Source organism: Neomonachus schauinslandi, chromosome 2, assembly GCF_002201575.2.
Source record: "Neomonachus schauinslandi chromosome 2, ASM220157v2, whole genome shotgun sequence".
NCBI lineage: Eukaryota > Metazoa > Chordata > Mammalia > Carnivora > Phocidae > Neomonachus > Neomonachus schauinslandi.
The window spans coordinates 102,496,338-102,522,412 of NC_058404.1; the positions used below are offsets into that span (position 1 = coordinate 102,496,338).

At 35.0% G+C, this 26,075-nt stretch overlaps 1 protein-coding gene and 1 non-coding gene across 3 annotated transcripts in view; one reads left to right on the forward strand and one right to left on the reverse strand.

The window, feature by feature from the left end:
- PRDM5 (PR/SET domain 5) overlaps positions 1 to 26,075 on the forward strand; it is a 193,026-nt gene that overhangs the window by 77,062 nt on the left and 89,889 nt on the right. The window contains exons 4-10 of one of the 2 annotated variants that reach the window (XM_021681494.1): positions 4,568 to 4,742; positions 7,056 to 7,230; positions 8,432 to 8,524; positions 8,791 to 8,912; positions 12,645 to 12,724; positions 17,170 to 17,254; positions 18,496 to 18,653. In XM_021681494.1, the coding sequence (XP_021537169.1) occupies positions 4,568 to 4,742; positions 7,056 to 7,230; positions 8,432 to 8,524; positions 8,791 to 8,912; positions 12,645 to 12,724; positions 17,170 to 17,254; positions 18,496 to 18,653 (888 nt within the window). The remainder of the gene's footprint in view (positions 1 to 4,567; positions 4,743 to 7,055; positions 7,231 to 8,431; positions 8,525 to 8,790; positions 8,913 to 12,644; positions 12,725 to 17,169; positions 17,255 to 18,495; positions 18,654 to 26,075) is intronic. The other variant, XM_044912634.1, reaches the window with a different exon arrangement.
- LOC123324192 lies at positions 13,981 to 14,084 on the reverse strand. The gene has a single exon (XR_006539682.1). It is a non-coding gene; the product is annotated as a U6 spliceosomal RNA (small nuclear RNA).

Here is a 26,075-nt window from a genome sequence, read left to right on the forward strand (position 1 = left end):
GTGGCATTTGGGTTGAAATAAATTTTGAAAAAAAGGAATATTTTATCCACTGGTTTTCAAGTTTTATATCATGATAATAACAACAACCATAACAACAATAATAATAATAGCAGCTACCATTCGTGAATGCTTACCATATGCCAGTCACTTTACCAGATTTTACAGATATTCTCACTTTTTTTTTTTTAAAGATTTTATTTATTTATTTTGACAGAGAGAGAGAGACAGCGAGAGAGGGAACACAAGCAGGGGGGAATGGAAGAGGGAGAAGCAGTCTTCCCGCAGAGTAGGGAGCCCGATGTGGGGCTGGATCCCAGGACCCCGGGATCATGACCTGAGCCAAAGGCAGACGCTTAACCGACTGAGACACCCAGGCGCCCCACAAATATATATTCTTTTTTTTTTAAGATTTTATTTATTCATTTGACAGAGAGAGACACAGCGAGAGGGAACACAAGCAGGGGGAGAGGGAGAAGCAGGCTTCCTGCCGAGCAGGGAGCCCGATGCGGGGCTCGATCCCAGGACCCCGGGATCATGACCTGAGCCGAAGGCAGACGCTTAACGACTGAGCCACCCAGGCGCCCCAAGATATTCTCACTTTTAATCCTTACCACCAGCCTGTGAGATAAGCACTGTTATTTTCTTCATCTTGCAAATGAAGAAACTGGTGGTTTGAGAGATTAAGCTGTTTGCACAGTTACACAGGCAATCACCCGCAGAAAGAGACTTTGAACCCTGGCCAGTCCAAAGCCTGTGCTGTTTAGTCACTATGCGGTACAACTTCCGGGTATCAAGAACCAGGTCTGTTTATTATTTATGTTTTCTTTTACTACAAAATAACCCCTGTTAATTCTAGAAAAATTGTAAGGTATGAACTAGCAGAAGAAGACTCTGCAAAATACTTACAATTACCTCTACTTAGAAATAAGCTCTGTTAACATGCTTGTTGGTATCTTTTTTTTGTGGGGCACATTAGTATGCATATATATGTGTATATATATACATATATATGACATATTTTTTTTCCTATAAAAATTACATCTGGTAAATTTTAAAACCAATTGCTAGGCATTTAATTTATTTCAACTTCTTTTGCTGGGTATTTATGCTACTGCAGCTTTTTGATGCTACAAACACCTTGCAGTAGAAATAATTAGCTGAAAATGATATACAAATAAAGCAAAATGAAACAAGACAACAAATTCAGAATGATGGACAGTAATGTAAGAGATGGGTAACAGTTGTAAAACCATTCACTCTATGTTGTATCCTGATTACCAACACAATGAAAACCACTGGCTGAGGAATATTTGCTTTTGGGGCGCCTGGGTGGCTCAATTCGTAAAGTGTGGGACTCTTGGTTTCGGCTCATGTCATGAGCTCAGGTTGTGAGATCAGCTCCTGCTCCCGTGGGGCTGTGAGCTCAGCGTGGAGTCTGCTTGAAGATCCCCCCTCCCCCACCCTCTGCTCCTCCCCCAACTTGTGCTACTGCGCGCTCTCTCTCTCCCTCCCTCTAAAATAAATAAATAAATCTTAAAAAAAAAAAAGGAATATTTGCTTTTGAACAGATCATCATGTTGAACAGCCTTCTTTCAGCCAAAGCATTTTTTTTTTAAAAGATTTTATTTATTTATTTGAGAGAGCGAGCATGAGCAGGGGGAGGAGCAGAGGAGGAGGGAAAGGGACGAGCAGACTCTATGCTGAGCGCAAAGCCTGACCTGGGGGCTCAATCCCAGACCCCCAGATTGTGACCTGAGTGGAAACCCAAGAGTCTGATGCTCAACTGTCTGAGCCACCCGGTGCCCCCAGCTCAAGCATTTTCAGGAAAATCACCAGGAGCCCATAACAGGAACCAAAAGCAGGACCCCAGAGTCCAGAAAGGTGCTAAATCCTAACATGTAAATATAAAGAGTGATTTTCATATGGAGGGAACTGTGTTCAGGGGAATAAGCCACAAAGCTGATGACCAGAAATGATGGCTATAATAAGAAGTAAATTTCAGAATCGGAATATTAGAACAATCATCAAAGCTGGAACACAAAGTCAGAGCCAGGCTAAGGACAACAGGGAGTTGATGCTGAGTCCCAGGACTTTGGGTCAACACCCTTTAAATCCTTCTTGCCAAAGGTCACAGAATTGGACCTGGGGGTGAGCCTACAGGTGAGGAATATTGCCCCAAGAGCTCAAGAGAGCTCCAGAGATTAGGAATCTGGCAGGTTCTGGCAATGGGAAGTTTTGAAGGAGAACAATATAATGAAGAGTTGTTATTGATTAAATTAGTGAAGTGTAGGGAAGGAAGCAATTTAAGAGGATACTTCTTAAAACTACTGTGGTAGCAAATGAAAGGAAGAGACTCTTGGTCTGGGTAGTGGTAGGAATTATATGTCGAAAGGTATCTATATATTTCTATTAAATAAATAGATTGGAGTAATACCTGTAATGACATTCCTCTTCGTACCATATATTGGCATACAGACAAAACATGTAGTTGGTCCTCGGTGGCTATAATGCTATTACTTTTATTAAATTGAGGTTTTAACTGGTATATTAATTTTTTTTTATTATGGAGTCCCTAAATAGGCATGCTATGTCTTATGATTGCAGTTTAAGTTAATGTTATCATGCTTTAAAATTAAAAATTAGTATCTTTTCTTGGTGCTATGAAGGCCATCGCAAAATTGATGATTAATATTCTGGAAAGACGTTTCAATTAAATTTCTTGGATATTGATCAGATAAGCGCTAAGATTTATGATTGTATTCTGAAATCTTCATTAGGTGAGTCCTTTGTTGTTTTGGGTAACTCTTGGCAAGTGGTTTCCAAACCCTGGAAAATACCACTTCTGAGTTAATTTAAAAAGAGACCGCTCCTTTGCTGAGTGTCTAAGTTGTGTTTTGTTTATTTTTGTTGCACAAAAAGTAACAATTGTGTAGAAGTTGACTGTGTTCTTAATTAGAAATAACTTGGTATAGTTTCTGGAGGTTTGAAATTCGAAAAACTTTCAAGGATGCTCTAAATATTATAGAAACATCCTTTAATTAACCGTAACTGATGGTTAGATTTGTTCAATGCTTTGAACTTTTGCATAAAGCCTTTCTTGACCAGAAATGACAAATATGATCATCATTTCCATCTCTTGCATGGAATTTTCTAATGTATATTGTTTTAAAGATTACAAAGATTCTGTTCATTGTAAAAAACCAAACCAAAAACCCTAAAACAGTATTGAATATAGACTACTTTTCCTCTCAGCCTCCAAACGATAACTGTGTAACAGTTTGATGCATATTTTCCCAACTTTTCACAAGGGTTCTGCTTGTGTATACATATCTACACACACACATAGATACGTTACGTGTCCCTCTTCCTCCCTCTCCCTTCTCCCACTCACCTTACCTATTCCCCCTCCTCCTCTGTCTCTTCCTCCTTAACAAGAGTGTGGTGATAATGCCAATGGAGAGAAGGCTTTGTTCTGTGTTCTCTCCCTTATTGAATTTCACTCCTTGGTGGAGCTTATTGTCCTTGTCCTTCCCTCCCCTTGCCTACCACCAAGGTTCAATAAATTCAGGCTATGCTTTGCTTCTTTTTATCCTCAGCAGCCAAACTAGGAGCCCTCCCAGAACAAATCCTCAACTATGTAAAAGACAGCAATTCTGGGTGTTTCTCCTGGGGACAGCGAGCTAAGCAGCCCCAGTTCTGGCCTCCCTGGTGATTGGCCGAAGGCCCAGAGGGGCTTTTTGTACCAGTTCATTCCAAGTGTGAAGTTTCTCTGGGGTTTCCTCGGGAAGTAGGTTCTTCTTTGTAACATTTTTCTTGTGTCTGTAATGGGTTGAAATTTCTTCTGCAGTAGTTATCTATCATTTCAACGCTGATTTCTAATCTTCCAGAATTTTCCAAAAAAAAATTTTAATGTGTTGATAGCGGAACTTCCTTTCTTCTTTGTTCTTCTGTCATTTTAGTGGAATTTAGGTACACATGATGATTCAGTCAATTCTTTGAACCTCTCAGGTGCCTGGTCTTTTTTCTATTTTTGGTCCAGGTTTTTGGAAATTCTTTTAGGGTCCGTTTGCTATTCCTCTGACTTTTGTTATAACTTGAAAGCTTTTTTTTCTTCCAGTTTTGGATTTGATATTAATTATAATTAGGTCACTGATAGCACACTGTTCTCTGGGTGCAGAAGTGACACCATTACTTAACAAATTTCTTTTTATTGCATTTACGGGCCTCCACAAGGTCTTACTGCATTAGGCAAATTAACAATGTGAAATTCACTTTTAGAAATATAAATAGCCTTTCATTTGATATATATAAAGGTCACTATCTGTAATATATATATTTGTATTTTATTTGCCAGGTGACTGAATATTGTCAGTTTCCTTTTTCAGTATCTAGATCAGTGGGAGCTATAAAAAAATAAACAAAGGAATAGTAACTTTTAATGGGCACATGGGACTCAATGTATCTTAAAATGATTTCTTCATTACTATTAGAAACGAATGGTTCAACATTTTTTAAATCATTGAGATATATTTGTCATACAACAGCATATTTTTTAATTTTGTCTCAGGAAGGAGAAAACATTTTCTATTTGGCAATTGAAGATATAGAAACAGATACAGAGCTGCTGATTGGCTACCTGGACAGTGACATGGAGGCCGATGAGGAAGAACAGCAAATTATGACAATGGTCCAAGAAGGGGGAGTTAAAAATTCTAAAGGACAATCAACAGCTGGCAGAAAAGGTATTGCCTCTAACTGGTGATCTGAGAGAAGGGAAGTTGTAGGAGAAATACAGTTTGAACTGCGGGTGAATTATAGTTGCATTATCATAGGGGGTTGTCAAAATAGTTGTGGTCAAAACGACTGTCAGAGACTATCCAGCTGTAAGCCCACCTTTCTTCCAGCAGGAGGAGAATGCTGGGTGTGGGTGGTAGATGTACCCTGTAGGACTGCCAAGGTCAGCGCCAGCTCCTGGCTCCTGGCTCGCGCTGCTATCCCTGGTACGGTGGGGTGGCGAGCGATGAGGAATTTTATACTCCAGCCCTGGATCTGCCACCTAGTCAGTCTTGGAACCGAGCAAGTCACTAACTCTTGGAAACGTTACGTTCTCATCTGCACAAGGGGAAGGGCAAGTGCAGAGGTGTCCAGAGGGCGCTGCTGGATGCTGGGCCTCCCTCTTGTTAGAGATCCTTGGAGAATCTGGAGCTTCTGGAAATCTCTTTCTGTTCTGATTGTAGAGGCCTGCAGGACTGTTAGGTTGTTTCAGTTGGGTAGCCCAAAACAGTGTTTTGGCTGTAGGTCTGACCTGCTTAGAGCAGTCCTGCAATCCAGAGATGTCGCTTGTTTGCCATCTGCTGGGGAATAATCGATTATTAGTGGAACTTGTTTCTGTTATGTTGTGTTTTACTCCTGATGGGGTTTGAAAGAAATATGAATGATGTTATAAGTATTCCCATTTTGTAATAGGCTGAAATTTACTATAGGGTAGTTTTTCATTTTGTTTATTAGCAAAGCCATTTCAGAAGTGACACTAGCTTCTTTAGTCACCATAGTAGTAAAGTCTCTCATAGGGATTTCCTATTCTAACTGTACGTTACTGGCTGAGAAAGTATAAGCATTCCGAGCATTGCCAGCTTATGCTTCTGTTTCTTTATTTTAGTTGGATTATTTAAGGGGAAAATGAGGACAGGCTTTCTGTTCTATCTTTCAAATATGCATTTTGCTGTTTTGCATTTCAGACTTTGGGTGATGGGGATTATTTCTGTATTATTCTGTGTTTTCTTTTTGAGGGGTATTTATTTATTTATGTGAATTACAGTATTACTGACTGCATTCCCTATGATGTACTTTTTGTATTTATTTTTTTATTTTTTTAATGTCACCACCCCCTCCCCCCAGGCATGTTATTATTGTGTCCACTATTTTAGCTTAAAAATGAGTCTCCTGCTTATCTATTATCACCCTGATTTTTCTTTAGTTAACAAATATCAAATTCACTTCGATCAGATTTACTTTTGTAAAAATAATCAACAGAAACTTAAATAGATTTTTAAAACATATGTACCAGGTACTTACATTATTAACATTATTGCTATTTTTACTTTAGAAATCCATTTTTATTTAATAAAACCAACCCCCCAATAAAAACCCAAAACACAGAATAACAAACCCACAACACAAAAGAAACAAATAATCCACTCAAATGTCAAACAATGGGGAGTTTAGTTAAATAAATATGGACCCTTATTTTTTTTAATGGAGAAAATGTTAAATGGAAAAAAAAAAAGAGCAACAGATGAAATTGCATAAAAAGTATGATCATAAATGTAGTTATTCTTAGACTGTGCATAAAATGTGAATGGACAAAAGACAAATCAGACTTGAGAATATATTATTAAGTGGTTGTCTCTTCCTTATGGGATTATTGGTCATTTTTATTTTCTTCATATTTTCTAAATTTTCTAAATCTCATCTTATTTAATAATCAGAAAAAATCTGTAATGTAGGTAGCGTACTTTGAGAAATTTGGGTGGAGCTGTGACCATCCATAGGGACTGACAAGCCAGAGACGCAGTGGAGCCTCACCGCACCTGCCGTAATGAGTGCTGTTTTTTTGACCTTGGTCTTTTTCACATATATGTGAGATTCCCCTTGGTGATTCCACATAGTTTGCCTTGGTTGGATTTTTTTCTCTTTGTGCACTCAGTGAACTCAAGATGACCCATTTCAGGGAAAACTTTTGCTTTCTCATTCAACGTTTGTAATAACTCTTTGATGTGAAAAGTGAACATTATAGGATAAATTAAAAATTGGTTTTGATTTTGTATTAATTTGCTGAAACAAGAGAAAGGAATTAAAAGACAATGTATTTCTCTCTAGTAACACTTCCTATTATTTTTCGTGGACAACATTATTAATACTCATAGAGATAATAAGCGTTTACTCTTCTGATACTATTAAACAGAATTAATTTTGATTTTAAAATGAAGATAAAACTGAGCAGTGCTTGGCTCTTAATTTTTGTCTTCTAAATCTGTTTCCTTGTAAATCTGCAGATTGCCTTGGCCGTAAAGAGGACTATGCTTGTCCCCAGTGTGACTCGAGTTTTACCAGTGAGGAAATTCTTGCTGAGCATCTTCAGACATTGCACCAGAAACCTACGGAGGAGAAAGAATTTAAGTGCAAGAACTGTGGGAAGAAATTCCCAGTTAAACAGGCTTTGCAAAGACAGTGCGTACAGCAAAGAATATCTAAAATTATAAGCTAACACTTTTTTAACTATTCCATTTGATTTGTTTTACAGTTTTTAACTTGTGCATGTGTGCGTGTGTGTGTGTGTGTGTGCATGTGTGTGTGTGACAGAGATAGGATGGGAGGAAGATAGTAAACATTCTATGTTGTCATTGTCATTAACTTATCTTTTCTTAGTATAATATGTTGATTTTGAAACATTCTGATTATTTACCTTCAACAAGTGAGCATTGTTTATGCTAATAAGTCTGTCCATTTAATTACTTGCCATTAAATATCAAGCTCATTGGTTTACTAAGCTGAAATTCAGTTATGCATAATTTAGTTAGTGCTCTTGAGGTCACAGATCAAGTTTCAGTTGTCTACATTTGATATTCCCTCTGAAATCAGTAAAAGAAAAGTTTAAGAAATGGAGAGAGTTGAGAGTATAAAGAAAACAGGGACATTTTAGAAAAGAAGCACTGTTTATTTCATAACAATTTAGAAGGAACAATTTAATGATGAATAGGTACAGGATAAGACATTAAGATGAATTAAATGATCCCACACATTGCTCTGCACCCTTTATTATTTGACTTTATATTAACAAGCATATAAAGTTATCTTTTTACTTAACTATTTTACACTCATTATTAAAAGTGAGAAGATAGATACATATATTTTTATTTTAAGAATGTCACCTTGTATATGAGCAAGAAATCTTTAAGAAACTTAATATTTCATTTTTTACTCATTAAAGTAAAATTCTGAAACGTGCTATATTTTATATTAAGACAATTTTCATATGTATGAATCCACTTCACTTACAAAATTTGAGATGAAAAATTTCTGCTCAAAACTTAAACTTAAAAAAAAAACTTTTATAATAGCAAGAGAGTAAACATTTAGAAATTCTGTTACAGGCTTTTGAAAAAAAAGCAAGGGCTGTATACTTTTTAGTGAATAGACTTTAAAACTGCAGTCTAGTTAGCTTTTATTGAATCTACACCAAAGATACTTTTGCTGAGCTGGGTCTTACAGTTAAATTAGGTACTACTAAAACTTTTAAAGGGCAAAAGACAGAATGAAAACAGAGATCACAAACATGATTTTATTTAAAGTAGAGAGATTTTCTTAAGTTTTTGTCTTATGCTTCCAGTTTTTATTTCTTTTTGTTTCTTTTTTTTCTATTTCCCCTCAGTGTTCTTCAGTGCACGGCGAAAAGCAGTCTGAAGGTTTCTTCACGAAGTTTTCAGTGCTCTGTTTGCAGTTCTTCCTTCAGTTCAGCATCGAGGTTGTGTTTCTGAGTTCTCAGATGGCTGTTATCTAATTGTGGGTCATTTTTAGCATGCGTGCTTTCCACGCTTTGTAGTGACTTAGTATCACAAGGCTGCTGTGGGAATTTAAGTACTTTCCTTTTTCCTGCCCAGGTAATGCATGAAATGACCCAGAAACTCGGCTAGAGAGCTTGCATTGCAAAAGCTTGCCACGATGTAAGAATTATTTAGGTATGGCTTCACCATCTCTTCTCCCTTTTCCCCTTGCCTGGTTGTCTTGCAGTTTTGAGCAGCACCAGGAGACCTGCCGGGGAGATGCCAGGTTTGTGTGCAAGGCCGACAGCTGTGGGAAGAGGCTGAAGAGCAGGGATGCCCTCAGAAGACACCAGGAAAACGTCCATGCTGGTGAGAAGTCCCTGCAGGGTCGTTTCTAAAGGGGCCTCCTCTCCCTGGGCTGCAGTGATCTGTTTTTAATTCTTGCTCTCGAGGAGAGAGCTTGCTTTTCCATCGGACTCATACAGATGTGGAGCTCTGGCAGTGGACTTTTTTCTTTCACCGAACACTATTTCTTTTGCAAGTTGATTCAGCAGTGTTTGTCGTTTTTCCTATGTCTAAAGTAATCTTAGCTGGAAACCTAAGCTAGAACCTCCTGGAGCTTGGTAGGCAGGTGTATTAAGAATTAGTATTTTTAAATAACCATTTAAAGGTGAAATACAAAATTTCTCTTTACGGAGATGTATTTTAAAACTGTTACATGATGCTCTTGTGCCTTAATATTTTTACAGTAAAATTCCATTTTTTAAATTTATATTTCTTCTATATTGGAGAAAATTACTTACTGCATTTTGACATGGGAATTGAATGTATTTGGATTAATAGAGCAGATACTATTTGAATGCCTTCTAATGGCCAGCTAAACAGTAAAACAAATACAACATTTGACTGTCACTTAGATCGTATCTGTTTAGCACATGGTAAATGTATTTTGGCTTAGGGATTGAATCTCTTGCACTGAGTTGAACAGATGGCTGTATTGTCAGACTTAACTTTTCACTTCCTCAGTGTCTTTTCCTTAAAGGAGGCCGATGTTCGTGGAACTCCTCACAGCCGCCTGTATCTATACTTTTCTCATGTGTTTACATTTGCCCTTGGCTTTTGGGAAATGTGTGGAAAGATGTCTTTCTGGGTATGGGGAAAGTGGATTTCTCTTCTCCTGTCTTGTTTATTCTCACATGCATGAGAACAGGATAATCACTACTCAGCTGCCATATCCTCTCTTTGTTCATTGTCCAGAAAGTATCTCCTTTAATGTTAAAGTTATATAGAAGCGATATGAGTGTGACTACTGGCTCCCACTGGGCATCTCTGGGCCTCAGATTAAGTTTGAGCTCTAAATGAAAGCTCTAGGTGGTAGAAAGTATGGCCTTGGAAAATACAGCTTCAGGATGATATCAACAGGACTTTACAGTATTCTAACTTCTTTTTTTCCTTTTGAAGAATATATGGCTGATTTAGGGAAGATGGCATTTTTCTGAATTCATTATACTGGGCCTTCCCTATGCTTACAAAAGGCAAGCATAACTTTTTGATAGACCTGTCTTCGTAGTTTTTTTTTTTTTAAGCTGTTATGTTTAAAATGCTGTTCTTAATTTTCTCCATCTTTGTCTGCAATGTATTACAACAAATCTTTCATGTCATTTTTAAAGTTAACTTTGCTGAACTAAGTAAAAAGGCAGACGCATACTGAAACTCTGGAAACTTGCGTTCTTGTTATTGGGCATGTGGTCTTCAGGCTGTGCTATAAGCATAATTTCTTTGAGGCTTCTTGTAATTGGCCTTGGATATTGTAATATTACTGATTCTGGAAATCATGTTGACTTTGTAGGAAATAATTTATAAGAGGAATTTTTTTATATTTCTATGTTGTGGAAACATACGAAATATGGAGCATACTATATTAGTCAGAGGTTACTATATGTACCTTTTGTTGGGATCGGTACACAATTGGTCTCTCATTCATAGCCCCTCTTTTGCTTCTCCCCTTTCTTCTATGAGATACACACATTTGGAGAAAGAGTATTCCACATTCAGAATAGCATAGCAAAGCAGTGTTCACACACTTGATTGTAGAATGCTTGGAAGCATACTTAAGCCACGTTGTACTGAAACTCACAGTACTTAGGTGACTGTGTATTCAGTACAGCTGTATTAATTTCTCATATATCTCCTACCATCATAAATAATGTGTTCCCGAATTTTTTGAAAGTTGAATCTGAAAGTAAAAAATCAAACTTAACTGAATATAGCAAAACTAAAATAGTATAAAGTCTAGTTATGGCTTTGTATGTGCTGTTGTCCTTCAGCCTAGGGAAGCTGGTAGAGAGGTAAGGACCTTCATAGTTACCCAAGAGGAAACAGAGAAAGTGAAGGGGCTGGACTTTCTTAACCCACTTCCATTTTTTTTCTTTTGTTTAGATTCTGTGGGTACTAAAACCAAGAGGTTTTGTATTTATGGGAGATAACATTTGTCTGTACTCCCAGGCAAATTGTCATAACCTTTTAAAATATATATTTTTTTCTCAGAAGAGCTAGGATTTCAATCCTAGGATGACGAATAGAAGACATGAGGAGGAGAGGAGAGGTTGAAGAGTAGGGATGGGGGTATGGTATACTGCCTATGATTCCAGCTAGAGGGACAGTGGCAGGAAGATGAAGCTAAAGTAAGAGGTGTGGTTGGGAATGTCTCACTTCTTTCTGTTCTTTCCCTCAGGCTCTGACCTACCTGTTCAGAAAGGTTAGGGTCTAGTCTCAAGGAGCAGCTGGTATGAGGGATAAGATCGAGCAATAAAAGTTTATGGATTGAAGGAAGGAAATGCCCGCTAGTGGGAGCTGAAAAGAAGGAATATTCTTTCTCAGTGGCCCCTCCTGTATTCAGTCTATATGTACAGAGATACTTATTTTGTTTGGGAGAATTTTCTCCTTCAGTAGCCAAATTACTTGTCAATCACTAAGAAAAAATTTTCTTGGCTATAATATTCAGCATGCTAAAAGCAGTGCATTATATGAAATAAGTAACTTGAAGGATAAGACAAAAATTCATATTTTTCTTTTTCTAAAAGTGTTTTTCTTTCATAAACACAGTCCTATGATAAAATAAAATCATTTTGGAAACTTTTTTTTTAACTTGTTTTGGATTGTTTTCAAAATAATAAATAAATGGGGGAGGAGATGGGGTTGAGGTTAAGGCAGGAATAGCCATGGATTTGTCATTGTTGGGGCCAGGTGATGGATACATGGTGGTTCCTCATATTATTTGTTTACTTTTTGTATATTTGAAATTAATTAATTAAAAATTGAAAAAAAACCACTCCAGTTATTTATGGTAGTGCAGATGGTGCTATTATTACACATCATATTTGAAAAATGTTTTATTGAGTCTTCATTTCTATAACCGCTGTGAAATTTGAAATATGAAATGAGCTATTATGATCACTATGTAGGAAGACAAAATTGGGCTTGTTTTGATTTGTATATTAATATGAATGTCAATATAATGTTTTATTGTACTTGATTTTTTGTTTTTTAATATTAGTATGAGGAAGTATATGTTCATAGATTTTGCAGGAATCTTGTGATGGAAAGAGTAATCTATGAATTCCATCTTAAAAAACCCAGAATGAGTTATTAAATATTTATGTAATACTTATATATTTATATATAAAAATGATATATTATATTAATAATATATAATATTAAATGAAATATTCTGTTAAAATTTAAAGCAAGTAGCAAAATCAGCTTGAGTTAATAAATCTAATTTTTTATAAACACATTTGATTAATTTCAAGTAAAATTTTTCATGTAAGTGTGCTTTTTAAAAATTTTACATTAGTTTATGGAAAGGTGAAAGACCTATTTTATTTATGTAGAAATGGTATATCATGCTGAATATTTTTCAAATTTAAAAAGAAAGGGTTTAAAATGCAGTTTAATGGATATAACTATAACACTGAAAGTTTTGGAATTCTAAGTTAAGAAATACGTGTTTAGAAATTATATATCACTTAGAAACATTGTATCTGATGCTCCTCCTAATACTCTCATTTAAATCATGTTGGCATTTTATTTTCATTTTAGGAGATCCTAAGAAAAAGCTCGTATGTTCAGTGTGCAATAAAAAGTGTTCTTCAGCATCAAGCCTGCAGGAACATAGAAAGGTCAGTAAGATAAAGATTAATGCTCATCAGAGTATAAGATCTTTTAGTCATTTATAGTGTCTGCCATGAAAATTTTTAGTTGATTTTTATATGTATACAGACAGAGCTTTGTGGATAATTTATATGCTAACATATTCTAAAATACAAGACTGATATGCAGAGAAGTAAGGTCTTGCAAAAACATATTTGAATTGTTTATCACTCAGAATTAGTAGAAATATTTCTCCATTGCAAGGTGTTACATCTAACTGAGCCTTTCACTGCAACACCTCACCCTCGAATACCCTATATTTGATGAAAACTTAACAGTTTTGTGTATTTATAATGTGCTGTGCAGTGGCACTTAGCTGTTAAAAATGGATGCATATTATGGTTAAGTCTGGCAAAACAAAGACAAGAGCTCCATTATTTTGAAGAACTAAAAATAATGTACAAGTGTGTCAAAGTGTTGTTGGCGGGAACAAATGATTATATTTACAGAAAATAAATTTAATACATTTTGTAATAAGCATAAAGCTTACTAAGGTGTTACTATTTTAATGTGGAAATTTAACCTGAAAAATACTCAGTAGTTATTAACCCTAACAACAGTAGTAGCACTAGTTAATAGAATTTACAATAGAATAGAACTAAAGTAGAATTTCAATTTTTGTGCTTATTATAGCAAAGTCTAGAAAAATTCATATTATATAATATCACCTTATATTGTAATAACAAAGATGAATGATTTTTTTTAAATTTCACATATTGTTTTGTCAGAATATCTAGGAGCATATAATATTTTCTTTTAGTAATTTAATATTGAACAAGAGAAGAGATGGTACTAGTGAACGTAAAATTTTACTTTCCTTGTGGTTTACAAAATTAATTTATCTTTTTATTTGTATATTGATATATTCCAAAATAACCTGACATACTTTAAAATTCATATGATATTCAGTCTGATGGCTCTAACCACGTGCCATGGATTAATCTACAAACACATGAGATAGTTAGATGGCAAAGATGTCTGAGGTTATATTTTATATGTTGGGTGATTGTGATCCTCAGGGAGAAATAGTGGAACAAGCAGTGGACGGAGAGTGAGGACAGTGGGTGTCATCTTCTGTCCCTAACACTCCATGTAACATTGGGTCTCTGTTCTCTGTTTTATTACATGTGACTTGGAACTGATTCATGCCTTTTAATTTTTTCCTCTTAGTGCCATGAAACTTTTTTTTTCTAGTTTCCAAATGGTTTTCTTATAAGATTGTTTAAAAAATATAGAACACTTGAAGAATTTGTATGTAATTCTTGTGCACGGACCATGCTAAGCTTCACTGTATCATTCCAATTTTAGTACTTGTACTGCTCACTTCACTGGCATTGCTTCTGAAGAAGAACCTAGTCTGAGACAAAAAGATTGTAACCGGGTGATGGGTATTAAGGAGCGCACACGTTGTGATGAGCGCTGGGTGTTATACAGAACAAATGAATCGTTGAACACTACGTCAAAAACTAATGATGTACTTTATGTTGGCTAACTCAACATAAAAAAAAAATTATTAAAAGAAAGATTAAATCCAATTAAATAGATGTTTTCTAAATATCTTTGTACTTGTATGTATTTCTGGTCTCTTTAAATCGTAAGAAGTTGAAGTTTAAGATATTTTACCAAGTTAAACATTTTACCAAATAAAATGTTTCAGGAAATCTGGTTGTGGGGCATATTTCTGAAAAACGTTCTATTTTCCATTTATTTATTTATTTATTTTTCATAATATATGAACCTTTTCCCGAAGGAATATCTTGGCAGATCTAAATACTACCTGGTGATGGTAGAACACGGCACCGAAGTTATCTCTGCAAAATGCTCATAACCTATTAGCTCAATGCAGCACTTCCTTCATTATAGCATAGCTCCTCTAACTTAGCCTTTCTGAATCCATAGGCAGCTTTTACTGACTCCCAATTTTGACTCTATTCTTACAGTTAGTTGGATATGTTGAATGTCTAGTAGAGTTTGGTTGCAGTATTTACCCTTGCCAGTAGAGGGTGCTTTATGAATATGCCAAATTACATTACAGTCTAGAGTGGTATCTTACATTGCTATAGACTATCCTATGTTACAATAAGACATATTATGGTCCTTCTTGAAAATGATCTAATTAGGGACTTCAAGTTGTAAGTTATTACCCTCCATATCAATTAGTAAGCTGGACATTTTGAAAATTGTGCTTTACTTAGCATTAGGCATAGATAAATGGTTTTACCTGTCATTTTCATTTGAAATCTGATTGTTTTATCATGCTTTTTTCGGATTTTTAAAAATAGCTTGGGCCTGAATTTTCCACTGTAAGTAAGGTATTCAACGCACAAATGCTTTCATGTCCAGTGAAAATTCTATTTTGTAATTATGGAAAATCAATTCAATTGAACCTTTAAAAATAATTCATGTTTCAGGAGCCACTAGAGTTAAGTGAACAAGTATGGGTACTATGCTGCAGTAGTTTTTTTAACAGTTAACGTTTTATATTTGGTTGAATAATTTTAGAAATTTAATATGTTAATATAAATTTCATATTAAAATTAAAATAAACTAAATATGTTTTCATTTATGTATGGTTCAGAAGGCATATCATCTTTTTAAGGGTATATTGTTAGTATAAAACATATTGTTATTATAAAAGGCATATATTACAGAAACACAGAGTTTAAGAATATAAATGTCTTCAGACTATCTTTAAATAAATATTACGCATAATATCATTGCTCCTTAAACATAGTTGTTCGACCAAAGCCACGGTGAGGGTCTTGGATGATTGAAGAGGCTGTCTTTAAAATGGCTCAGGCTGAAAGTTTTTCTTCTGTACTCTGTACTACTTGCTTTCTGAGTACTTGTGCAGACTCCCCCCTTGTTTTCTGAGGAGTCATAGAACTCTTTGGACTCCATGTATTCACTGATTGAGATGAGGTGGCACTGTATGGAAGCAGAGATGTAAGTCAGACTCTAGTGGAATGACACCGTTCTGCTTCTCCCTTGTTTATCTACCTTTTCTCTGCTTTTCTCAGAGGAGTTTACTCATCAGGGTCTGATAGAATCAGGTCTGACAGAAGCAGAAGGTGGCTAGGCAGCCTCAGACCTGCCATGGGGTTGGGCATAGAATTAAGGCACAGACTGCAGACCTGGGATCTGTTAACTTTCCTAGCTTTTGTTTCCCTGCCTTTCCCGCTTTTCACTCACTTGGTCTTGCGTTCTTCCATGGCCACTTAGATCAAGGGAGCCATTCACCAGAATACAACCCAAGCCCCTCTTTACTCACTGCTGTACCAGTTCATGGTCCTCTGCTTTGACTTCTCTCTGCAGTGGCCCTAGTTATTCTGCAGGGATAAGCATAGTATCTGGCTTTCCAAGGGAGGGCCTTTGCTTGTCTGGTGTTTAGTATTGTGAGCTCTACCTTTCACGAGGTTGAAACAAAAACTTAACTTCACCATTTTTGAATCTTCGGCAAAACAACGTGATGCTCTTGTTTATTGGGTTGATCAACATTTCTAATATAAGCCTTCTTGTAGTACTTTCCTCTTAGAACTTTGTGCATTGTTTCTGATCATAAACTGGGCTTCTACTTTTCATACCACCTATTCAATTTCTCTGAGTTAGTGTCTGGAAGGGAAAGAGCTAAACTTAATATCTAGTTGTAATAATTATTTAGCCAGTTGTTTGCTAAGGTTATGCTCCTCCTCTTCTTCTTACGGTTTTTGAGCTTTTCTTTTTGTTGTGATCTTCCTATCATGTAAGAATTTCACTGTGAGCTAAATGTTTTTCAGAATCATACATCTTCTTGCCTTTCATGGTAATTAATGCTTTGTTCTGTAGTATATACATTTAAATTTAAAATAGTTTGACTACTGTAAAGGAGATCTTATTACCTATAGATTACATATTTTCAAATCTAAATTTGTGCGTAACAAAGAATTAATGTAAATTAGGTATAACTTTTTACAGAGTGTAGAAATTTAATATTCCCTAGTCAGCTGTATCACATATTTAAATACTGTGCTGCAATCTTGTATTTTCTTTCCTTTTTAAATTTTATTTATTTGTTTGAGAGAGAGAGCTAGAGTGGGGAGGGAGAGTGAGAGGAGGAAGCAGACTCCCCCGCTGAGCAGGGAGCCTGACGTGAGGCTCCATCCCAGGACCCTGGGATCATGACCTGAGCCAAAGGCAGCCGCTTAACCGACTGAGCCACCCGGGCATCCTTCCAATCTTGTGTTTTCTTTTAATGATAAGATTTTACTAGGTAACATGTTCACTGCATTTTCAATTTATATAAGACAGTGTGAACAAATTAGGACTGAATACATAGATATTGCAGTAGCAGCTGTCTACATGTTTATACTTTTACTTTTGCTCTAATTTATTTGGCTTTGACAGTTGACTTAACTGTCCACTTAACCTTTTGCAGATTCATGAGATATTTGATTGTCAAGAATGTATGAAGAAATTTATTTCAGCTAACCAGCTAAAACGTCACATGATCACTCACTCAGGTAAAATATATATTTTTCCATTTATATTGAAATCACTATGAAAGATTCACTTTGTCATTTTTAGGAGCTCCGACAGTAGTAATCAGGAAGCCTGGCTCTTAGTTCTAGTTTGGCCATTAACTAGTCATGTGATTTTGAACAAGTTACTTAGCCTCTCTAGACCTGTTTATTTATAAAGCCAAGGTGATTGGACTAAATGATATCAAAGATCTTCAGAGTCACCATTTAATTTGTAATCTACTCCTCTTTGAGCCTTAGATTCTGTTCTTTATCTGTGAAAAGGTATCCTACCTTTCAAAATTGCTGTGAAGTTTAAATGAGATCATTATGTATTGTGCTAGCATAATGTCTGACTTTTAGGAGGGATTCAGCAATTAGAATTTCTACCTTTCTAGATACTTTCACATTCTAACTAAGGTACTAATAAATATTAGTGAGAAATTTATAAATACATTTTGAGAATATAAGTTTTTAAAGCCATAGTTTCATTTTAGGCAAGTTTGAGTAATAGGGCTGTTAAACAGATTTTTCAAAAATAAGGTCTGAGAATAAATTTTGCTTTATGAAGTCTCCTTCTAGAGTTTAGAACATCTATCATTGGAGGCCACTGAAGTCAGAATGTTTTTGAATATCCACTTTGCTTGGCGACAGATATAGATATTTTGACAAATGGAATAGGAGATCAAACACTGGTAGACTGTTCAGATATGCTTTGTTTGAAACAAGCAGTATTTTTTAAATCTAGTGGTCAACATTACATGAACATTGCATAAATATGGATTTTATACAATAACCTAGGTGTGTTGTTTGTGCTGAGAATTGAAGCTGTGCCCATATGGGGTCCACTTGTTCGAGTAGGAGGCAGGTCTGTCATTTACTTTTATCACTGTCAGGCCACTCTTGGCATTCGGGGTTGTGACCCTGGTTTAAACTCACACCTATCAGCAGATTTTTCATCTGGAAGTAGGATTTTTTCCTTGAATTTAAATTTCATCCTTTAATCTAAGCTGCTTTATACACGTAGTTTATAGTATAGGTCTATAAAAGAACTAGCTTACATTTCTTTTGTGAATAGGCTCACGTATCTAACAGAAATGGATTGGAAAGTAGATTTTTTTCTCAGTTGTTTCAATCATGTTTTAGTTGACTTATCCATAAGAAGTAATATAAGGTAAGGCTATTTCCGTTTTTGTCCTTTACTTTTATATAGATGTGAGATTGTCTGCACTCATTTTTCACAGAAAAACGACCCTATAATTGTGAGATTTGTAATAAATCTTTCAAGAGGCTCGATCAAGTGGGCGCCCACAAAGTAATACACAGCGAAGATAAGCCTTACAAATGCAAGCTTTGTGGAAAGGGATTTGCCCACAGAAATGTTTACAAGAATCACAAGAAGGTAAAACCTTATTCATATTATTATTACTGTTTTTGCTGATTTGTTTATTTGATTTCTAATTTTTTTTTTTTTAGAGGTTTTTGTATATCTGGACATGCTGTACATGTGGACTAACTAGAGGACGATTTTGCTTATACGTTCTACCCCCTCACTCAGGCCATAACCCCACCTGGCCTTATTTCCTGTTTTCCATCCTCTGTTGAAACTGTTCTTATAAGCAAAGTGTCATCTAGTGTTTCCCAGTGTTGTACTAATTGCAAACTCTTTTCTTCTTTTCCTTTTTTCTCTAAAATTTGACACTCTTGTTCATGGTAGCTTTTTTGAAATTCTCTTCATCTTTGATGTATAATTGGCTAGGTGTTCCACCAATTTCTCTGGACACTTTCATCTCTCCTCCCCCAGGAGGTTATCCTGGATGCGTTGGCTATGGACCTCTTCTAGGTTCTCTGCATCAGCTACATCCATGACTTCTGCCATCAACTCTATACCAGCAAATCCCAAATGATTTCTTTCTATAACCCAGGATTCAGACTCACATTTATTTTTCTTTATTTGATACATAACTGTATATCTTTTTGACCTAATGAATTTAGCATGTCCCAGAATGACCTTTTTATTCTTTATGCCCCAGATAACCTCTCTTTTGGAGTTTCTTCTTTTTGTTAATGAGAGCATATATTTATTCCTGTCTGTTTCTTTAGTCTTAGACCCTTTTTAAAATTAGAAGCCAGTTCTTTTTTTAAATTATTTTAATTTTTATGTATTTATGTATTTATTTATTTATTTTGAGAGAGAGAGAGAGAAAGAGAGTGAGCAGGGGAAGGGACAAAGGAAGAGGGAGAGAGAGAATCTTAAGCAGGCTCCATCCCCAGTGTGGAGCCTGACTTGGGGCTTGATCTCACAACCCTGAGATTATGACCTGAGCTGAAATCAAGAGTTGGAAGCCCAACTGACTGAGCTACCCAGGCACCCCTAGAAGCCAATTCTTAAAGATTCTACCCTCTACATTGGCTCATCACCCTCATTCCTTTACCATCTTATATCCTGATGATTGCTCATCTTCATTACTTTAATACCCATCTAATCAAATTCTTATTACTTTTCACTTTCCACTTACCCATCCTCCTAGATAAATTGTTCCACAGTGCAACTCTATCACTCTTGTACTCTAATATTATGAGTAGATTTCCAATGCCTATGAAAGTTATAGTATATGCATGTTACCCTGTCATTCAGAGTTCTCTACCCATGACCTCAGCTTTTCTAGCTTTTTATCCTTTTCTCTTCATTAGTCATACCTAAGACAACTTGGCATTTGCTTTCAGTCAGCGTGACCTAACTTTCCCTTCTTTTCTTTAAATTTTTAATTTTATTTTTAACTAAACTCTACACCCAATGTGGGGATTGAACTCATAACCTGAGATTAAGAGTCACCATGCTCTACTGACTGAGTCAGCCAGGTGCTCTACCCCTTCCTCTTTTATGATAGGACTCCAAGTTATGATCTCTTAGTTTTCTTAGTTTCTGTTTGCATTTCCTATGCTTTACCTTTACTCTGGTTCTTGTTTCAGAATGTATTAGTTTTATTTATCTACTCTGCGTTGATAATAAATGTTTGAGTTGAATTCAGAATATTTGTCCAAAGACATTCAACATCTAAATAATGCATATTAAGATGTATTTATGATGTGATAAATAATTGATTATTGATTTTTTTAGAAAGGTTTTATTGAAGTATAAATGGCATACAGTATTATTAGTTTAGTGTATACAAATAGTGATTTAACATTTGTATATATTGTAATCTGATTACCACAGTAAGTCTACCATCTGTCATTGTACAAAGTTAATACAATATTATTGACTGTATTCCTTATACTGTACATTATATCCCCATCACCTATTCATTTTATAACTGGAAATTTGTGTCTCTTGATTCCCTTTACCCATATCACCCCCTTAACCCCCTCACCTTTTGGCAACCACCACTCAGTTCTCTGTGAATCTGGATTTTGTTTTGTTCTATTTGGTAGTTAGTTGTCTATTTTTTTTTTTTTTTTTGGCTTCCACTTAATAAGTGAAATTATGAAGTATTCATCTTTCTCTGTTTCACTTATCTCATTAGCCTAATACCCTCAAGGTCCATCCATGTTGTCACAAATGACAAGATTTCATTCTTTTCTGTGGCTGAATAATATTCCATTGTATACACATGTACTTCATGTTCTTTATATATTTATCTATCGATGGACACTTAGGTTGTTTCCATATCTTGACTATTGTAAATAATCATGCAATGAATGTAGGGGTGCATATATTTTTTTTAATTAGTGTTTTGTTTACTTTGGATAGATACCCATACGTGGAATTGCTGGATAATATGGTAGTTTTTAATTTTTTGAAGAATTTAGTACTGTTTTCCATACTGGTTGCACCAGTTTACATTCACACCAACAGTGTATGGGTTTTTTTTTTTTTTTTTTTCCTACATCCTTGCCAACACTTGTTATTTCTTGTCATTCTGATGATAGCTATTCTGATAGGTGTGAGGTAATATCTCACTGTGACTTTGATTTGCATTTCCCGGATGATTAGTGATGTTGAGCATCTTTTCCTGTTGGCCATCTATATGTCTTCTTTGGAAAAATGTCTATTTACATCCTTTGCCTATTTTTTAATGGGATTTTTTTGTTGTTGTTGTTATTGAGTTGTATGTGTTTATTATATATTTTGAATATTAACCTTTTATCAGATATATGACTTGCAAATATCTTCCCCCATTCAGTAGGTTGTTCATTTTGTTGATGGTTTTCTTTGCTGTGCAGATGTTCTTTAGTTTGATGTAGTCCTATTTTGTTTATTTTTGCTTTTGTTGCCCTTGTCTTTGGAGCCAGATCCAAAAAACATTGCTAAGACCGATGTCAAGGAGCTTACTGCTTATGTTTTCTTTTAGGAGTTTTATGGTTTCAGGTCTTACATTCAAGTCTTCAATCCATTTTAAATTAATTTTTGAATATTGGGTAAGATAACAGTTTAATTTCATCCTTTTTATGTGGCTGTCCAGTTTTCCCACTACTATTGATTGAACAGAATGTTCTTTCCCCATTGTATATGCTTGCCTCCCCTGTCATAAATTAATTGACCATATATGCATGGCTTTATTTCTGGGCTGTCTATTCTGTTCCATTGATCTATGTGTCTATTGTTTTGTTAATATCATATTGTTATGATTATATAGCTTTGTAGTATAATTTGAAATTTGGGAATGTGATACCTCTAACTTTGTTCTTCTTTATCCAGATTGCTTTGGCTATTTGAAGTCTGTAGTTCCATAAAATTTTAGAGTTATTGTTTCTACTTCTGCGAAAAATGCCATTGGAATTTTGGTAGGGATTTTATTGAACCTGTAGATTGCTTTGGGTAGTATGGACATTTTAACAGTATTAATTCTTCCAATCCATGAGCATGGCATATCTTTCCATTTATTTGTGTCTTCAGCTTTTTTCATCAATTTGTTATGGTTTCCGAGTACAGGCCTTTACCTCTTTGGTTAAATTTACTCCTAGGAATTACATTCTTTTTGATGCAATTGTAAATGGGATTGTTTTCTTGATTTCTCTTTCTTATAGTTTCTTATTAGTGTGTGAAAATGCAGTGGAATTTTGTGTGTTAATGTTGTATCTTGAAACTTTATTGAATTCATTTATTAGTTCTAACAGCTTTCCTGGTGAAGTCTTTGGGATTTTCTATATATAGTATCTTTCGTCTGCAAATAAGGACAGATTTACTTCTTCCTTTCAATCTGGATGCCTTTTAGTTCTCTTTCTTACTAAATTGCTTTGGCTAGGACTTCCAATATTATGTTGAATAAAAGCAGAGAGAGTAGACATCCTTGTCTTGTTCCTGATTTTAAAGGAAAACTTTCAGCTTTTCATCACTGAGTTTGATATTAGCTGTGGACTAGTTATATATGGGCTTTATTATGTTGAGCTACATTCCCGCTATACCTACTTTGTTTAGAATTTTTATCATAAGTGAATGTTGAATTTTGTCAAATGCTTTTTCTTCATCTCTTTGAAATGAGCATATAATTTTTATCTTTCATTTTGTTAATGTGGTTTATCATGTTGATTGATTTGTGAGTATTGAAACCATCCTTGCATCTCTGGAATAAATCCACTTGATCATGGTATATGATCTTAATGTGTTGTTGAATTCAGTTTGCTAATATTTTGTTGAGGATTTCTGCATCTATTTTTTTCTGTTATATTGGCTCATAATTTTTTTTTTCCTCTCCTCCTACACTTCCTCCTCTTCTTCTTTTTTTTTGTGGTGTCTTTGTCTAGTTTGGGTATCAGGGTAATATTGTCTTTGTAAATGGGTTTGGAAGCATTCCCTCCTCTTCAATTTCTTTTGGAAGAGTTTGAGAATGCTAGGTCTTAAATCTTTGAATGTTTGGTAGAATTCACCAGTGATCCCATCTTGTCCTGGATTTTTGTTTGTTGAGAAGTTTTGATTACCGATTCAGTCTTCTTACTGTAATTGGTCTATTTAGATTTTTTATTCATGATTTGGTCTTTTTTAAAAGTTTATTTATGGGAATTTATCTATGTCTTCTAGATTATCCAATTTTTTGACATGTAATTCTTTTTGTAGTTGTATGATGGTTTGCATTTCTGTGGTATCAGTTTTAACTTCTCCTCTTTCTGATTTTATTTATAAGAACCTTCTCAGCCTCTATTTCACTGACTTCCATTCTGATCTTTATTATTTCCTTTCTTCTACTAGCTTTAGGTGTCATTTTTTCTTCCGTTTTTGGTATTTTTTTTTCTTTTTCTAATGGTTGGGAAAGATGCTTGATATGATTGAAATCTTTCTGAATTTTTTGAGACTTGCTTTGTGGCCTAACATGGGATCTATCCTGGGGAATATTCTATGTGCACCTGAGAAGAATGTGTATTTATCTGCTTTTCGATGAAAGGTTCTGTATTTATCTATTAAGTACATCTGGTGTAATGTGTTGTATAAACCTATGTTCCCTTATAGACTTTCTGTCTACATGATTTCTACTTTCTGTCTGGATGATTTATCCGTTGGTATAAATATGGTGTTAAAAAACAGTACTGTTATTTTTTTTTTTTATGTTCTTGATGTCAAATTTCACATCCTTTATGTATTCCTAATTATTTAATTTTATTACTTTTGTCTTTTAACCTTCATATTAATTTTATAAATGGTTAATCCACTGTTTTTACTAAATATTTACCTTTTTTAGTGAGATTTTTACTTTCATATGTTTTCTTGTTATTAATTAGTGCCCTTTCTTTTCAGCTTAAAGAAGTCCCTTTAACATTCCTTTTAGGTCTGGTTTAGTGGTGATGAACTCCTTTGCTTTTGCTTATCTGGAAAATGCTTTATCTCTCCTTCTATTCTGAATGATAACCTTGCCAGGTAGAGTATTCTTGGTTGGAAGTTTTTTCCTTTTGAACTTTGAATACTTCATGCCACTGTCTTCTGGCCTGCAGAGTTTCTGCTGAAAACTCTGGGGATAGCTTTATAGGATTTCCTTTGTACATAACACATTATTTTTCTGTTGCTGTTTTTAAGATTCTCTCTTTAACTTCTGGCATTTTAAGTATAATGTGGGTTGGTGTGGATATCTCCCTGGGCTTTCTGGACCTACATGTTTGTTTCCTTTCTCAGATTAGCAAAATTATCAGTCATTATTTCTTCAAAAAGTTTCCTGTCACTTTCTTTTTCTTCTCCTTCTAAGATCTCTATAATGTGGATGATATTCTGCTTCATGATGTTCCATATGCCACTTAAGCTGTCTTTACTTTTTGAAATTCCTTTTTGTTTTTGCTGCTCTGTCAGGGTAAGTTCTGTTGTTTTTGTCTTTGAGTTTGCTGATCTGTTCTTCTGCTTCATTCAGTCTTCTGTTGGGCCCTTCTAGTGTATTTTTCAGTTCAGTTATTATATTCTTCAGTTCTATCACTTTGGTTTGGTTTTTTCTTATATTTTCTATCTCGTTTTTGGAGTTTTCATCCAGCTTCATAATCATTACTTTGTTTTCATATTTTCACTTCTGATTTTATTTGTTTTCTCTCTCTCCCTCCCTCCTTTTTTTTTTTTTTTAACAAGTCTGACCAAAAGTTCATCAATTTTGTTAATTTTTTCAAAGAACCAGTTCCTGGTTTCATTAATCTCTTCTATTGTTTGTTTATTTTACTCTTTATTTCATTAATTTCTTTTTCTTCCTTCTACTGGCTTTGAGCTTTGTTTATTCTTCTTTTTCTAGCTCCTTTAGGTGGAAGATTGTTTGCTTATTTGGGGTTTTTCTTGCTTCTTGAGGTAAGCCTATACTGCTATAACTCATGGGCCCAGAAGTGTAATCCCCGTGGTCATGAGATTATCCCCTGCTCCAGACATTCAAGAGGTGTACCCTTTGTGGGCTTTGTGTGCTCACAAGCTTGGGGGCTTGGAGTGCTTGCCCAGTTGGCTGTGGTACTGTTTGCTTATTGATTTTGGTTAATACATTTTAGCATGCTGTTAAGTAATATGTATATAATATCTTTTAAAATAGCTTGTTAATTATTTTTCTCTTAGACTATTCCATTGGAGTTATAGTTATTTCAATATTTATTGAGACTTCAAAGCATCATTCTTTCTCTTTTAAAATCATTTTAAAAGTTATGACATCATTTTAGCTTTAGCCTAAAAAGAAAAAAAAAAAAGTTAGATTTACCAGAGAGTAAAAAGAGTTGATTGATAGTGTCCCAAATCGTCTCTTTCTAATTTCTTGCTGACTGTTCTTAGGTTTAATTCAAGCATTAAATGATCAGGGGCAGGACCACATTCATTACTTCTGCTTTGGAATTGCATGACTGTAAAAAATTATCTGGCTAGTTTCCTGCTCAGTCTCTGGAACTCTCTTGCTCCATTCTTTGATGAAACTGATCTACCCACATTTACGAGTTTTTCAGTTTGGCTTATGTTATATGCCATCTGGGAATTTGGCACAGGATCTTTGCACCATCTCTCATACATTCAGCCATAAATCATATGAAAGTAATAATGAGGTCTTGGGAAGGATAGAAACAATGATGCTTATAATTTCTAAAGTGGAAAGCACATTCAGTCCTTCTGCTATAGACAAATGTGCTTCTCCCTGTTATGATCCTAGCATGTATTTGTGGTATGGTTAAGTGAAAAAGTCTGAAATATTCTCCATGAGTTATGTGAAAAAAGCAAATAAACTTTTTCTTCTATCATTATTCATTAATGGCCAGTTAGGAAACTAAAAAATAAGGATATGCAAGGAAATTAGAAAAAAAATTTGAGTCAAACTGATCTCCATCATATAGCATGACCAAAGGTTGTTATTTTAAATAAATTAATTATTCTGGTTTCTTTGGTGATGTA